At 33.2% G+C, this 17,641-nt stretch overlaps 2 protein-coding genes across 2 annotated transcripts; one reads left to right on the forward strand and one right to left on the reverse strand.

Annotated features, from left to right (window-relative positions):
* Positions 1-794: 794 nt before the first annotated feature.
* Positions 795-8,806, forward strand: LOC104111165 (GTP-binding protein ERG). The gene is made up of 8 exons (XM_070196010.1): positions 795-1,452; positions 2,349-2,438; positions 3,513-3,658; positions 6,271-6,429; positions 6,534-6,604; positions 7,728-7,831; positions 7,934-8,073; positions 8,321-8,806. The coding sequence occupies exons 1-8, from the start codon at positions 928-930 to the stop codon at positions 8,406-8,408; spliced, it is 1,323 nt and encodes a 440-aa protein (XP_070052111.1). The 5' UTR covers positions 795-927; the 3' UTR covers positions 8,409-8,806.
* A 3,299-nt stretch (positions 8,807-12,105) lies between these two features.
* Positions 12,106-14,102, reverse strand: LOC104111166 (protein UNUSUAL FLORAL ORGANS). The gene has a single exon (XM_009620805.4). It carries the CDS (start codon positions 13,562-13,564, stop codon positions 12,230-12,232), a length of 1,335 nt encoding a protein of 444 aa, XP_009619100.1. The 5' UTR covers positions 13,565-14,102; the 3' UTR covers positions 12,106-12,229.
* Positions 14,103-17,641: the final 3,539 nt, after the last annotated feature.

The raw sequence follows: 17,641 nt of genomic DNA on the forward strand, positions 1-17,641 counted from the left end.
TAATGGATTTTCGTGGTCTGGTCATGCAATCTAGTGATAACATGCTCCATATAAAATGATGGTTGTGCAAACCGAAATTTGATTTTTGTAAATGAACTTTAGCAGTGGGAGTTAAAATATATATACCCGTAATAGTTAGAGGAGCAAGGTAGCAACCAAAATGACAATTTTGAAATTAACAAACGTATTTTGCAACACTCTTATCCCATAAGAGTATGAATTCATATATTAGCCAACATAGTGATTTTCTTTGGAATCATTTTAGGGAGAGCTAGTGCATGGAGAAAGTAGATCGGGAACCAAAGTTATCCCTTCCGGGTGTGTTTAATACGATAAAAGTCATTTTTCGAGAGAATATTTTTTATGAAAAAGTCATTTTCTGGTGTTTGGTTAACAGAATTTTCATAATAACTTACTTTTCTCATGGACGAAAGTCATTTTCCTTCGTACTATCTAGACTTTAAGCTTCATATTACTTGTTTCAACTAACATTTAGATATTTTTATTAATCTTTAGTACTAAAAACTTTCATAAATAATTAAGAACATGCCATTGAGCCATTGCAAATATGTTGGAAATCAACGGACAGAAATCTAACCAAAGTCCAGTATTGGGCTTATACTATAAACCACATGTATATACTGGCCCAAATACAAATTCAATGCTCATAAGCCCAAATTCGAACAATTTCATAATGACAAACAAATCCCCATTTATCCCTTCTCTTCCATTTCTAAAACCCTCAAAACCTCCTTTTGTCCATTTCACAGTTCAACACCCTTTGCAACCCCCCCCCCCCCCCCCCCCAACCCCCCGCACCATCTCCTTCTCTACACCAATACAAAGCAAAAACAAAATCTGGCTGCATGCTTTTTCCGAATTGGTTTGCATTAGGATTTTGCATAAGCTCAAGTTGAAGTTCTTGACATGAAAGCCTTAAGATTTTTTAGGACATTGAACTCTTCAAATCCAAGCAAAACCCGTTTCAATTCAACCATTTTTCGTCGCCTTTACTCAGCCCAACCTCAAGAAGACCACCCAACAAGCACTGGTCTTTCTTCCCCTGAAGAAGATGACACGTCATCATCCTCAGTCTTTGACAGTTCTCAATACGATGTGGGTGTTGGATTAAACAATGATGTTAATTCAGAAAACAGTGTAAGCAGCAGCTCCACTTGGGACGAGAAGTATAGGGAAAGAGTGAAAGATAAAGTCTTTGGTGAAAAAGACCCATCAGCGATTAAGAGTACAAGAATCTTGATTAAAGAAGAGGAGAAGAGAAGAAGAGCTGCTTTATTGGCTAGGAGTCTTCTAGAAGCTGCACTTGATGAAAAGGGAGATGAAGAAGATAAAGGGGATGATGAGGTGGTGAAGGAGGAAGATCAAATGTCATTGAGTGTTGGAATTATTGGAGCTCCTAATGCTGGCAAATCTTCATTGACCAATTACATGGTTCGACGTCTTTTCTGTATAAATTCCTGTGCTTTATAATTATTGGTGTTGTTGGTTATACGAGTATAGTGATGACTAATTTGCCAATGTTAGCTAAAATGTTAGATATATGAAGATGCAGGCTTAGAGTTTTCATTCTGCTTTCCTTATTTCAATGGAGATCCAAGCTAATTCAAAGAAGAAAGAAACCTATTGAAAGCTAGAAAAAGCACAAGGCTTTCCTGCTGAATGATATATTGGTGGTTAATGCTGATTAGGGCAAATGACGTGCTTTGGTACTTTTAGATTATTTTGTCTTCCTAAGTATATAAAATTTTGTACATACAATGAGGTTTTTCAAGCACATGGTTCGATGACTCTTCTTGATAAATTTCCATGCTTTATTGTTGCTGTCGGTTATACGAGTATAGTGATGACTAATTTGCGAGTATTAGTGGTAATTGCTGATTAGGGCAATCATATGCTTAACAACTTTTTGCTTGTTCTGTTGCTGAAAATATATAAATTTGTTTATCATACAATTAGGATTTTCAAGTGCATAGTTCGGCGACTCATCTTGATAAATTTCCATGCTTTATCTTCGTTGTTGGTTATATGAGTATAGTGATGACTAATTTGCGAATATTGGTGGTCAATGCTGATTAGGACAATCATATGCTTAAGTACTTTTACCTTGTTCTGTTGCTGAACATATAATTTTTGAATAAAAACCTCAACTAGTATGAGATTGAGGCTTTGTTGCTGTTGTGTTCGCGATAGAGTATGCCCTATGAAACTGTTATAGCTCTTATTTTACCCCAAACAGAATGTTATTATGTTCTTATTGGCAACTAATCCCTGCAGTAGTCTTTTTGCTATATGGTTGTTGTCTGTCTTACCTCTTTTTCTTTCTGTAGGTTGGGACCAAAGTTTCTGCTGTATCACGGAAGACGAATACCACTATTCATGAAGTCTTAGGTGTGATGACTAAAGGAAAGACACAAATCGTAAGTGTACTTAGAATTACTAGGTTTCAGTTTCTCTCTTTTTCTCTGGTTGTTGACCTTCGTTCTTTTACTTAGCTTGAGATGCGTCTATTTGCCAAAATGAACTTTAGTCTCCAACATGACCATATATAAAGTTGTTAAACCATTTTTTGTCACATTTTGGTGACTAAATTTTACCCCCCTATGACACTGAAGTCACATAACTATTCTTTGTCACATTAAAGTAACTGAACCGTGTGTGAATCTCTCAGAAATACTAATGACCGGAAAGTCAAATTTTCGGCTCACAAATACAAATGACCGAAAGGTCAAATTTTCGACTTAGAAAATGCAATGACTGAAGAAAAAAACTCACCTTGTAAAAGTTTGACTACCCATATTTAAAACAAAAGACAAGTAATCAAATATTTAAAAAGAAATGATTACTTGGTTTTGGAAATTTAACGTTCCATTCATTTGTATTTTCTAAGCAATTCACACATAATTCACTAGAAACAGTTTTGAGATTTTATTGTTATAGTGAGTAAAGTTTAGTTACTTTGATGTGACAAAAAGATAATGTGACTTTACGAGGGTAAAGTTCAGTAACCACACGTGAAATTAACTCACTAATTGAACGAAAAAGTATTTTTCTTGGAGTAAGATTACAATCTCAGTTTCTTAGGATTAATAAATGTCAATAATTTGATTAAGCTGACACAAGCTTGATTCGGCCATCATTCTTTTTGAAAAGGGAATATTTACTCTTACAGTTACATCGAACGTCCTTTTTTTTTGGGAGAAATGATTGTACATCAAATGTCTTATTTACAGAACTTTTTATTTATTTTTCCTTTTTGAACAACTTTTATTTATTTAAAGAGAAGCCTTGCACAAAAGAGGAAAGAAGCAAACTGCAAAGTATGACTAATGGTGAAAAATGTCGGACCTCATGTGCTAATCTTGCAGGTTGAAGTATATTTTGTGCATCTAAAATATTGAGAAAAAAAGGAGTTATATTTTCTGGAGTAATCCTTTTCTTAGATGTCAAGGCCTTTTTAGGGATTGCTACATATTTGATGGATTCTTTTACAGTGTTTCTTTGATACTCCTGGGCTTATGCTAAAGAAAAGTGGATTTCCCTACAAGGACATGAAAGCACGTATTGAAAGTGCATGGAGGTCTATTAATCTATATGATGTACTGATTGTCATATTTGATGCTCATAGGCATCTTACCAAGTTAGTTTTTCTTCTTTACTTGACCCCAAAACTCCATCTTCTATATTTATTGTAATAACTATATGCTCCATCTCATGATATTTTATATGCATATCTTTTATCAATAATTACCTGTGAGAAATAAGTTACTAATGGAAGGAAAAAAATTATGGCAAAATGTGCTTTACTTGTTTAGTATTGATATGTTTATTTCTAATCTTCAGATTTTCATTCGTTAGCCCGAGTTCGAAGAAAAAGGTAGATTTGGTTTTCCATTTCTTTAATGAAATGGAGATGTTGTTCAATACTGGCAGTCCTTACCCTAAAGATGCACACTTATTGGCTTGTATCTTTGGTCTAGATACCTCTCTGATTGGTGCATTAGCCCATATAAATTTTCAATCACTTTTTTGACCAGTAATAAAGCAAACAGTTCCCTGCATAATGTTGCATTCACCAATACCAATATAAGGTGCAAGTCAATTGACATTTTAAATTTGGTGCAGAGCTAAATGTTGTCACATAATATAGGGTGGAGAGAGTAGAATTTCTTTTTTTTTTTTGATAACCGTGGTGTCCGGGCCAGCTTGCGCGCACCTCGACTAATTTCACGGGATACCTGCCACCTCCCACCAGCAACAGGCACCAGGTAACTCTATCCACCAAGGCTTGGATAGATGGGAAGAAATCACCTAGTATTTGCCTCCGCTGGGATTTGAACCTGAGACCTCATGGTTCTCACCCACTTCATTGACCACTAGGCCACACCCTTGGATGCAGAGAGAGTAGAATTTCTTGATGATGATGCACATCATCTGACATGCTCCAACAAATGGGGCTTTTTTCCTCGCATATTTTTTCCCTCTGTAAATAAGATTTTTATTAATGAAACAGAAGTCATTTAGGAGTTGCATGCAAAGATTTGTCATTGCAGATTTCCATTTAAAAGCATTTCTTAAATCATTCAGAAGGATTTACCAATATGAACTAAACATATATGTTATTGGATTATAGCTTCTGAAAGAAGATTCTCATTGAGACATGAAATTTCAAGGGATAGATCTCCAATAATAATGAACCACTGAAATTATAGTTTAGGTTTACTAAAATCATTGGTGTTTAACAGATAGTTTGTTTAACAAAATTGTAACACTGTAAATCCTTGACTAAGGCTGGAGATTTATGTCCTGATAAGTTAAACTGCTTGAACAACTCTACATGCACTCTGGCATAGTGGTCAATAAAGTGGCAAAGGCTCTGGTAGACAAGGGTTCAAATCCCAAAAAAGACAAATAATAACTCTAGGTGATTTCTTAGTGGGCAGAGCTACCAGTGCAATTACTGGTGGAAGGTAGCAGGTACCGGGTGGATTAGTCAAGGTGTGCACAAGTTGGGCCGCAGACTACAATAAAAATTATTCAATAAAACAAACTAAGTGGAACAAATGTACTTGTGATTGTTGAGGTGAAAAGGTGATGGCACGGATAATTTTGCTTTGGAAATTTTGAGAGGTAGAAGGCTGTATAATTGCTTCATAGAGGTGAGATCCGAGTTCCAGAAATGAAAATCAGATTGAAATACATCAATGATGTGATACCATTGTTTTCCACAGCTGATGGAAGGAAACTACGTTCCCATTCCAAATGTTTCAGCACTTTAAGTTTTTTGAGGGTCAGTGAACCAATTTCGGTGAATTTTGTTACTTTAAGTTTTTTAACGGTCTTTGAGCAACTCTGAAGTGAAATTTGACTCGGATAAAGTTCTTATATGCTGGTCAAGGTTTTTATATCCAAAAATCATGTTTAGGATCAAGATGATTGTTGAAGTAATCTTATGGTCCAAGTAAAAGTCTTGTCAAATTTGACTTCTGGGCCCATTTTGACCAAAGTTATTTTGGTTTTTGTTCAAGGGGAAGCTTGTCTCCCTATGCAAAAACATGGGTTCAAGTCGCGTGTTATAAACCTAGATAAACTTCTCGCTTTTAAAGAGCAGGCTGCCACTTGAGATAGAAATGTGAGACCTTCCAAGATTGTTGCTGAGATAGAAATGTGAGAACTTCCATTTTGGTTATTTGTAGAATATGTGACAGATAGAGTGGGTTTCCTTTCTTCTGTGTAGTCAAAGACGATGTGTTATTTTCCAAATGTCTCTCTAATTTCTCAAGTTGGGGTGGCATTTATGTCTATGTAATCTTTCTTTCCCTTTTGTATTTGGAAATATAATTTTTAACTTGCAAACACCAATCTAGAGTTATGAAATTATTCTCTATAGCTTTGTGCTTGGGAAGTGTCAGGTTTTCCTATCTTCGTATATGTATATATGCTAACAGAGCTCCAAATATTGAGATTGTGGTGTGAACTGTAAATTTCTGGATCCTTTAACCCAAATGAGAGGCTTTGGAATTTCTTGTGCCTGGATCACCTTAAGTAGCTTTGTGCAGTAAATGTAGGTATAGGTTTCCATGTTAAAGTGAACTTATCGAGGAAAAAAAATGTTTAGAGTGGAGTGAACGGTGTATATATGAATGTATCTATAGCACTGAGTAGATTCATCAGAACTTTGCATGAATGATTTCTTTAGTCTAATTCGTTGAAATAGATGTTTCCGTAACATTTTACTATACAAATGTATAGGCCTGATTCCAGAGTTGTGAGGTTGATTGAGAGAATGGGTTCTGAGGTTAACCCAAACCAGAAACGTTTACTGTGTATCAATAAAGTTGACCTTATCGAGAAGAAGAAAGATATATTGAAAGTTGCTGAGGAATTCAAAGACCTTCCTGGATATGAGAGGTAACCTTTTACTTCTCATACTGTGGTATTTCACTATCCCTTATTCAATTTAATTGAGATTAAAGCTCAATATGGTGTGTGCTTTCTTGATCTCCCATTTGTAGGTGTTTTACGATATCGGGACTAAAGGGAGCTGGAGTGAAAGATCTAACACAATACTTGACGGAGCAGGCATGTTTTATGTATGAGGCTGTGTGTGTGTTTGGGGGGGGGGGGTTACCTTTCTGTATGTTAGTAAATGGTGCATTCTAGGCATTTGAGCTGGTTAAGTATACAAGTCTATTGTGGTTGTGGCTTTTGCTTCCTTGTGATTTGATTTTAGAAGTTTTCTTTATCTACGTCTTGATTAAAGAGAATGCAACATGAAAAATTTCAAATGATGAACTTCCATAACATTTAATACCCTACCCTCCCACCCCAAAATCTCTCTCTCTCTCTCTCTCTTCCTCTCTCTCTTTTCAATGAGATATCCCCTGTTCAAATATTGGAAAATTAATATGTTCAGAAAAATGTTTCTTGAGATGCCAATCTTCCCTCCCAGCCCTCCAGCTCCCAAAGAGATGCTGATGATTAATTATTTTATTGAAGGTGATCCTTTTGCTTTTAATGGTGGAATTTGGGTAATGTTGTCGTTTTGGGAGGTCTTGTGTGCATGGCATGTACTGGAGCCTCTATGAGCGCTGAAAGGCTGCATACCTTGTAAGGCGTGAACGCCTTGACATGAGCAAGGAGTTCAATATCTCTAATCTCTTGGGGAAAAAAGAGATTAGAAATTCCCAGATTATATGGTTATATACTTCCATTAAACCTGAACCTAATACATCATATTCTACTTTTTTGACGAGTGTGGATGCCATTATGTTGTGGCATCTGTAGCGTGATCAAGTTTTTTCTACTTTGAGCTTGTGAGTTTAGATGCCTACTTTGGTTTTGTGCAGGGCAGTACACGTCTTGCTATATATTAAAGCGCATTGCATTAGTGAACTCCAGTTGGTTTACTTGTCAGCCTCATCATCATGTCGATCCCCCCCAAAAAAACACACACACTCTTTTCTCCCCTCTTTACTGCAGGCACTATTCTGTAAAGAGGGTGCATAGCTAGGGTTGCTTTGTTGTTTCTCATATATGTTATTGTACATGTGTGAAGTTAAGAGGTTCTTTTCTTTGCTCTATTGTTTGCTTTGACCTCTCTGTTAATGCATTCATCTCCTTTCAGTGATGAAACTGGATGCGTAGTCTCATAATCTGTCTTCTTAGTGCCTAATTCGTATTCCGTGTTGTTTGTTATGATTAGGCAGTGAAAAGACCATGGGATGAAGATCCACTTGTCATGAGTGAAGAAGTTATGAAGAATATTTCAATGGAAGTTGTCAGGGAAAAGTTGCTACATTACATACATCAGGTATTCCATTGTCTTGTTTGTACACTTAACAGGATGTGCTTTCTTTGACCAGCAGGGAGACAAAGATAAGCATGAAAATGACCTGCTAATTTGTTTATATAGGAAATTCCGTATGGCATTGAACATCGCCTGATGGACTGGAAGGAGTTACGTGATGGTTCCCTAAGAATTGAACAGCATTTGATCACACACAAGATAAGCCAACGCAAGATTCTCGTAGGAAAGAATGGTTCCAAAATAGGGTAATGTTCTTTCAGAGAAAGTTTCCCAACTATTTCATTAATACTAAAAACATGAAGTAGCTGTGGATGACTTCTCTGCTTAATATCTGGGCCAAAAATAGAGAACATGATTGGCTGCACAATGTCTTATTGCTTATAGAAAGCATAGCTTTTATTTTTGTTTTGGCAAAGTGCCGTTTAACATGAATGATCTCGCTTGGGCAAAGTTGTATTGCTATAACGTTGTATATCTGTTAATTTTGTGCAGGAGAATAGGTATCGAGGCAAATGAAGAGTTAAGATCGATATTCAAGAGAAACGTCCATCTAGTTCTTATGGTTAGAGTGAAATCATGAGATCAAAGGCCATGTCCTTGTTTTGCATGTATATATAGAGGTCTCCAGTTTTTTGTCCTTTTACCAAAGCAATTGCGAGTTGACACAACAATCTACCAAAGCATATCAGTAAATCTAAAATTATGTTTTTCTGATACAAAATATGGAGAAGTTCAATTTCCTTTTATTTGAATACATTCATATTCTTTTGCCATAGATTTAAGGACAAAATTTAGGCATTGTATTCGTGTTGGATTTAGGGTACAATACTCTTTCCACTAGAGTAAGATTGGGTGTCCTGTTAGTTCAATTGCATTAATAAATTTGAGCCTTAAAGTTCTATTTCCTTAGCTGAGCTATGTACTTTCTGTTCAAAATTCTTACAATATATTTGAAATCCTTCAATTGTTTCATATTCACCTCTGTACTTTCTGTTCTTACCCCAATTATTTATAGCCTGTTTGGCCAAGTTTTTTTGGGCCAAAAGTGTTTTTTTCCAAAAAATTGAGGTGTTTGGCCAAGCTTTTAGAAGGAAAAAAAGTACCATTGAGAAGAAGCAGAAAAAAGTATCTCTCCAAAAGCACTTTTGAGAATAATATATTTAGAAGTAGTTTTTAAAAGCTTGGTCAAACACTAATTATTTTTCAAAAGTGCTTTTTAAATTAATTAGTCAAACACAAACTGCTTACGGCAAAGGGCCAAATATACCCCTGTACTTTTGAAAATGGTCTAAAAATATCTCTCGTTATACTATTAGGCTATATATACCCTTCCCGTCATACTTTGGAATAAATATACCCTTATTTTGGATGGAGTGCCACGTGTCATCACCAGATGAAAATGACCCATTTCTTTTTGTTTATCCGATCCTTTTTAAAAAACTCACCACCCGACCCGTTTTAAAATTTAATTTTTTTAAAGCATATATTTTGTAAAAACTGATTTTTTTTTGTTGTAAAAACTGAAAAAAAAGGAATTTGCAAAATATATATTTTTAAGTCTTTTCAGTTTTTTTAAAGTATTCTTTTTGTAAAAACTGAAAAAAATAATTTTTTTTTAAAAAATGCTTTAAAAACTGAAAAATATATATTATGTAAAAACTGAAAAAAAAAAAATTTTCAAAATATATATTTTTCAGTTTTTTAAAGTATTTTTTTTGTAAAAACTGAAAGAAAAAGTATTTTTTTTGTAAAAACTGAAAGAAAAAGATTTTGAAAAAGATTTTTATTTTTTTATTAATGCATATGTTGTCCACTGCTTTAGGAGAGTCTTTTTTTTTTCCAATTTTTTTTAAAAATATTTTTTTTTCAGTTTTTACAAAAAGAATACTTTAAAAAAATTGAAAAGACTTAAAAATATATATTTTGCAGATTCCTTTTTTTTCAATTTTTACAGAATATATATTTTTCAGTTTTTAAAGCATTTTTTTTCTTCAGTTTTTACAAAAAAAATACTTTAAAAAAATTAAAAAGACTTAAAAATATATATTTTGCATTTTTTTTTCCAGTTTTTACAAAAAAAAATTTTAATTTACAAAATATATGCTTTAAAAAAACTGAATTTTAAAACGGGTCGGGTGGTGGGTTTTTAAAAACGGATCGGGTAAAAAAAGAAATGAGTCGTTTTCATCTGGTGCTGACACGTGACACTCCATCCAAAATAAGGGTATATTTGTTCCAAAGTATGACGGGAATGGTATATATAGCCCAATAGTATAACGAGAGGTATTTTTAGACCATTTTCGAAAGTACAGGGGTAATCACCAAAAATACTTTTTTGAAAAGTACTTCTCAAAATAAGCTAATTTTAGAAGTTTGTCCAACAAGCTATTAGACTTTACCTAATCGAAATTAGTTACGATACCTTTTGTTACTAGGCAAACATGGTGATGCTTACATGGTAATGGTGAAAATAGCCATATTTACATTTGTACTGGTATTTCTTCCATATAGTGTAGGATTGATTGAGGGGCGACAACTTTGGGACCAAAAAGAAGAAAAGTTTATTCTTTTATGAGATATTATTACTTATATTGTAATGGAAAAAAAAGTTTTTATCATTTTGACTTAATAAATACTCCCTCCGGTCCTTCTTATCTGTCACTTAATAAAATAAATTGATCCACAAAATATTTGTTACTTTAGAGAATCAAGTAGACATAATTATTTTATTATATTTCTCCAAGAAGGTATATAATCTTGACTTACTGATTTAAGGAATAGATGTAGGTAATTTAGTGAAATATAACGTTATTACATGATTTTTGTAATGGATATGCTAACACTTTTTATAAAAAGGAGGGATTATTGTCTTAGCAGATCGGTAGACTCATTTGAGGCTTTTTTTCCTTAGCATTATTCCATGTCCCACACAATTGTTTTGGTAAAAAAACTCCCAATATTTTCATGAATTGTGTCGTGTTCGCAGCAAATCTAATCCTTCTAAAAAAGAACCTGAATCACAGAGCATAGTAAACTGCTAAACCATGTGCACGTGATTTCTTGCCTATCATGAGTTTGACCTCATTGCGCACTTAATAATCGTATTTTTGTTAAGGGGGAATGCTCCACTTGAATTAAAAACTATAAATATAATTGTATACTTCTTAAAATCAATAATAAAATGTCTTTTAGCCAAATTAGAAATATAGTGAAGGTAGTTGCAGTTTCATATTTTGGAAAGAAAATGTCTTATTAGCTAGCCTCTATTTCCAACGTAGATTCTTCAGCCTACTTTAGTGTTGTAATGAAATTATTTGTCGTCCTACAAATACAGTATTACTACCAATTTCCAAGATTTATATGGACCAACCTAGGAATGATCGAAACTAGTTAGGTGAAGAGATAAATAAATGTCAGAACAAAAGATATACTTTTGGAGCATTAGGGTATTCAGTAAACGAGTATGAATTCCGTTTTTTACATTTAGCAAGCAATCATAGTAATTAGCAGTCCTCAGCACTTATGATATCATTTATATGAAGAACTAATCAATCAGAAGCTTATTTTCATGTAATTAATTTGTTTCAGTTATAAGATTGAAATTATTTATCGTATAGCGAAGAGGTTAGTGTGGGCAAGAAAAAAAGAAATACGTCTCTGCAGAAGATTCTTCTACGACGTGGTATGAGATTTTCTAAACCTTATTATTGTTCTTATATACTATTTACTACTATTACATACATGAAAAATTGCGAGTGCACTTTTTAAGTTATTTCAAAGATGATTAAATAAAACCACTGTAAATAGAAAAATGATGAGAGATCCTTGTCGAAGTCGTCCTTAGGCAGCTAGTTTATCTTCTATACATTGTTGATTTAATTATCTCATTATTAAGTAGTTTGTATTTACTATAAAAAGGAATTATGAAAAAAAGGGTTCAAGAAAAAAGAAATACCTAAGTGAGTAGAGTTTGTTAGTGTTGCTGAACTCTTATAGCTAAGTAAACTCACTCTTTTACTAGAGAAAGGAACAAATTATCTTTTTATAAGTTGTAATTAAAAATCAAAATCTACTGGCCTGTTAGCTTAAATGGAAAATTATTACTATCATTTAGAAGATAATTTGAAATCATGCAAGAAAACTCTTGGATTAATAACAACCACCACATACACACAAAAAATATTAAAGGTCGACCTCAAAGTTAAACTTGTCAGTTGAGAAGAAAACAACTAATCAATCCAAAAACTCATAATAAGCCAAGAGTAATTAAGAGTACAAACTTCTTAGTTATATATAACAGAAGGAGTAGTTACTAAAATTAAAACACAAAATAAAATAACCAAAAAACATACTACTATTCATAGTACTAATACTGCTACTCCACTTGAAACAGTTTAACAATCAGTTGAAAGACTGAAAGGGCAATGTCAACTGATCAAGAAGTGCACTAATAGGAGCAGCAAGTCTAGGATCATAACCAAATCCCTGCAATTCCCCTCCAAATTCTGATCTATAATTACTAGCACCATAATCCAAATTATTATTTCCCACAAATGGACAAGGAGGAATCCAAAGCCACCTCTTCTTGCAAAAATCAAACAGCAATGCCTTATCTGAATTCTTTATAATTATGACCACAAATTGTCCATGTCCAACACAGTTAAACCCTTGACCATTTTCCACTTCTGCAAATTGAACATAGAGTTGTTGTGGCATTCTCTCAATTTCAACCCACATTGTCCCACAATCTTGCAATGCCCATAGCCTTAAACTTCTTGGCACATTCAGTTTGCTTTTCTCAACAGCTGCAACTAAAACAAGCCTCCCATTTCCCTCTACTAAGCAAGGCGAACGTAGAAATCGTCGCATGGGCGCTTGAATTTTGCACCAATTGTTTGTAGCAACGTCATAGGAAAGTACACTAAAAGGGCTGAAATTCATGCAATAAAATCTGCCCTCAACATGCACCATTTTCCCTGATTCAAAGCTACATAATCTTGGAAGTGAAGAAGTTGTACCCCATATTGAATAAAATCCATTCCCATCAATGTGAAATGATTCAGTGGTTAAATTCTTAACAGCATAAGGAGATATTAAATCATCTCCAGCCACAGCTAAATCAATTGATGAGTTAGTTATAGTTAAACCAATAGAAGGGAATAACCTAGGCCTTAAAGTTGGTGGCAATGGAATCATAGATCCCACAAGAGGATTACACAAAAGGATATTTTTGGATCCAGCTTCATCAGAAACAAAGCAAATTAGTCCACCAGAAGAGGAAACAGGAGAAAAACCTTGTGGGATTAAAGCAAAAGAAAGCCTAAACCAAGAAAGATTATCAGGATCAAAGAGGTAACCTTCAACTCTATGATCAGAGGTACCAGAAGCATTACTATTGTTCTTGTAAATATTGTTTCTTGGGATTTTTTGCCTGAAGAATATGAACCAATGGCGCCGAGGAGAAACTTGGAGGTACAATTCAAGAAAAGTGCTAGAATAGAGAAGGGCATAAAATCTTTTACAAACAGCTCTAGCTCTAAAGAAAGCAGGTGGTGGAAGAAAAGCAATGATCCTATCAATTAGCCTATGTGGAAGTCTGCTCCAAATTCTAGTATCCATCCAAGGGCTACCATTAATTGATGGATTTGGTGTAGTTCCAAGAAAATTTGTTGTTGGTGTTGGGATAGGAAAAGCATAGGGAAAGTGAAAGCTAATAGGGGCATGAAAAGCTTCCATTTTTTTTCTTTTGTACTGTAGGAAAAAAGTTGACTATAATTGAAGCTAATGTACTAAAAGAGATTCTGAATTTTGCCTTCAAGTTTGGTGCTAAGAGAGACTATAGTGTAAAGGGAAAGTTAAGGTTAGAATTTTAGCTAACAATCAAGAACTAGGGGTTTGTTTTTCTTTCTCAAATTCAGTGGATGTTATAATAAGGAGATAGAGTTTCACTAAAGAGGAAGAAAATGAGGAAAGAGATATGAGATCTTGGCAGAAAACTAAACAAAACTAGAAGAGTAGTCTCTTTTTGGCTTCTCTGTTTGTCTTTCGGGTTCTTGGTTTGTTTTGGGAGAGGGAAACAAGTGTTTATATAGGAAAGTTGCAGCCTTTTTTCCATTGTATCATTATTTTATTTATTTTGTAAAATAAAAATTGCAGAGAGAAAAGGAGAAGTGGAAGTCATGTTTTGATGGATACATCTATCATTTCAGTGCTTTCTTGTCAATTGGCCGAGGAAGGAAGGACAATCAGCAGACTGCAGTTCAACAGACAACCAGACAACACACACACACAAATAAAGAGACAAGATATTGTGATTTTATCTTCTTTTATAGGGAATTTGATCTTCCTTTATCTGGTTCTTTAGCCTTCTTATTAATTTCCCCGTGGATTTAAGTTATATTTTTGAATAGTGTAAACAACGATAACAAACTCAATAAATTTTCACAAGTGGAGTATGAGGAGGATAAAATATATACAACCTTACCCCTATCCTGGAAGGGCATAAAGGTTATTAACGGTGCAAGTTAACCTTTGTAGCATATTAATTATTACTACGGTTTTTATCAAGTTATCAATTGTTTAATATTTATTATAGCTATTATATATGTAATTTAAATATTTAATTATTTTTTATATTGTCTATACATACAAGTCTAATTTTGTTTTTGTTTAATACCTCAACCGTGTTTAGTGGTTGAAAATTATCAAGAGGAAGACTAATTAAGTTGTAATAATTGTATAGCCATAAACAAAGAAAAGACAAACTACGAAAAGTTCTGTTACTTGAGGGGTTGGTCTAGACCACAAGGAAGAAAGAAGACAGTATTCGAGCTAGATCTTTTTTTTATTATTAACAAATACGGACATACTAATATACTAACTAAAAGCTAGTTTGGACGAGCAATCTCAATTATCTGAGTGATAAGGTTATAATAAGAAGCTAAGTTATAAGTTTTTAATTAATTAGTTCAAACTAAAAATACAAAGGTGCGATGGATTTCGTTCTTAACTAGAAGATTCAGCTTTGAGTTATCGAAATAGAGAAATTCTGGAGTGTTTCCCTTTAAATAAGCCCTATATGATGTGAATATGCATTAATTAGTTGGACTAGTGGATTCTGAATACCAAATAGTTAAAGAAAACTAAAAGTACTCAAGAGAGTTTACGATACAAATAACAACTATATCCTTAACAATCTCTGTTCTTAACGTGAACAGACACTTTGTTGGAGTTGAGTAAGTACACAACCTTAAAAACCAAAAATTTCGTAGTTATATCCATGTGGATTTAAGTTATATATATTAATAGTGTAATTGTTTTTAATCTATCAGTGTACTATAACTTTAAAATAACAGATTATTTACTTTTTTTTACTAGGTTATCGATTAATGATTATTATAATTATTTATTTTTAATTATCCTATAAGTGACCTAATTGTGTTAATAGTACATTTACACCGTGCATATATAGCTTAAACTCTCTTTTAGTTCCGTTCTTCTCTTTAGTGTTTGTGCTTTAGTTAGCATTGTATTTTCTGTTTTACTAAAGACATATTTTTGGCCAAATAAAATGTTTCACAGTGGTGCAATATAATTATGTTGGCGATATAAATCTTATTAATTGGTAATTTTATCTTTTGCACATAGTATTTGCTTTATCGTTTCGTCTTGGCTGGTCTTTAGGCTTGTCGTATTATTTCTCCTTTTTGGAGGTGGAGGTGTCCAAGGAACTTCCAGCTTCCTTATAATAGAGTCAAGACAAAGATATTAAATTTGCATACAGACCAATAAATGAAGAGAAGCTAAACTACAAGAAGAGCTGTTACTTAGACATGGACTTTATTATTATAGTTTGTCCAAGGTTTCCAAAAATTTGAGTCTAAATGAATTGGGTACATACAGACTTTCAACCTAATCAAAAGTTTTCTAGGCAAAATACAAAATCGGTAGATGGATTGAAATTAATTATATTTGCTTGTCAAAAAATATATAATATATGTATATTATATGTGTATAGAATATATATAAATAATATATATGTTTCTCAAACTTTTTTGAAAAAAAAAGGCTTGGGATGCTTTTATACGCAGTACAAATATCTTGTCAAACAAGATTTTTTTTATTACTATAATTTTTTCAAAGAATTTTAAAATATCTTAAATCATTAATTATTGTGACTTATAATAATTTGTATGTAATTTTTAAATATGTCAATTTTATTTCAAAAAACTTAAAGAATTTATGTCTGAATTCACACCGGAAATTAGCAAATTTAATTCTTTTACTCTGAAGAAGTTCAAACAAAATGAACATAGGGGTTTTATTTTATAGACTAGAACTAATTTAAGAACGTTACAATCTTTGTCAAGCTTTTTGAGATCTTTACATCATCTATAGGATATTAAATAAGAAAATGTTGTCGTAAGTTTCTCATTTCTCATATAAAACCACAAGAAAATAGAATATAACATCGAAGCTATAGATAAGACTTTACAAGATCACTTCGGAGTAGTGCAGAATTCAAAACATAAAGAATCATCTACTACTATTTATTATTATCCTGTCAAATATTTGAATTTGTTTCCATTAATGTAAAATAAATGCTAGTTTCCAGTTGTTAATAAGTTGCAGATAAACTTCCTTTACTCTACTACTCAACATCTTAAAATAGAAGAAACGAAAGAAACTCAGTGCAAAAGCTATTATCAACATTGTAAGTTCACAGCAACTATATTCTTTTGTATTCTTATTAACCATTTTACCCGATTTGTCTAAAATTCCAAGTGTCACCTGGTCTAACGTACTTCTTTAATTAAACATCAGAGAAATAATAAAACGTCTTTTTAATAATATTATCATTGTTATAGTACTATTAAGTGGTAGTCGTATCAGTAATTAATTGTTTGAGGGGTTTAACTTCGTATCCCAATGCAAAGTGTTTGATCTGTTTTGTACAGTTTAGCGTGAAATACCAAAAGCAATGAAATCTATGAGTATGAGATCTTTGATGGATTTTGAAAAAGAGAAATTAGAGCTTCAGCTTTCCCTTTTCAATGAGTAATAATATATGCTCTTTCTTCAACTGTCTTGGCTTTTGTTTGGTTTTGTTAAGGGATGCAAAATCTAAGTCAGACTTACTAGTCAGTCATACACCCCTCCCCTAACCCCACCCCCAAAAAACCCTACCCCACCACCCCATTGTCTTGTTACTGTCAATTTAGTACGTATTTATTATGATTGCCCTACCAAGCCTGTGTATTTTTTTTCAAGACTACAAAAATAGAAAAAGTTGTGTTGATCAGATTTGGAAATTGTGTTTCCATTCAAGAAACCTCCTTTTAAGGAAAAAAGTTTAAGTCGCCAGATTTGGAATTTGTGCATTCCTTCAAGAAACCTATGTTTCCAAGTTGTACAGTCTCAGTACTCATAAAACCTACCTACCTATGTAAATACTTTGCGCATTTAATTTGTTTTTTAGGGGGTAATCATGATTAATGAAGACATTCTTGTAACTTACTCTAATTAATTTCTGAATCTCCTGAACCCAAAATCCTCCAACTTTTTCTTTATTGCCCATCATTCTGCTTTGAATATTCATAAACTGATTTTTGGTGAGTACTACTTACTTACAGTTTACACCATTAATACAATAGTGCAAATTATACTTAATTTTCTGGCAATGGCAAAAATATGACGTTAATACTATATACTTGCCATCTTTTAGACAACACTTCTAATTGAGTTGAAGAAAAATAACACGAAATGGGGTGGTAGAGGGACATCTTCGTGGGCGTTTGGACATAGGAATTGTGA

This window comes from Nicotiana tomentosiformis, chromosome 2, assembly GCF_000390325.3.
Source record: "Nicotiana tomentosiformis chromosome 2, ASM39032v3, whole genome shotgun sequence".
Taxonomy (NCBI): Eukaryota; Viridiplantae; Streptophyta; class Magnoliopsida; order Solanales; family Solanaceae; genus Nicotiana; species Nicotiana tomentosiformis.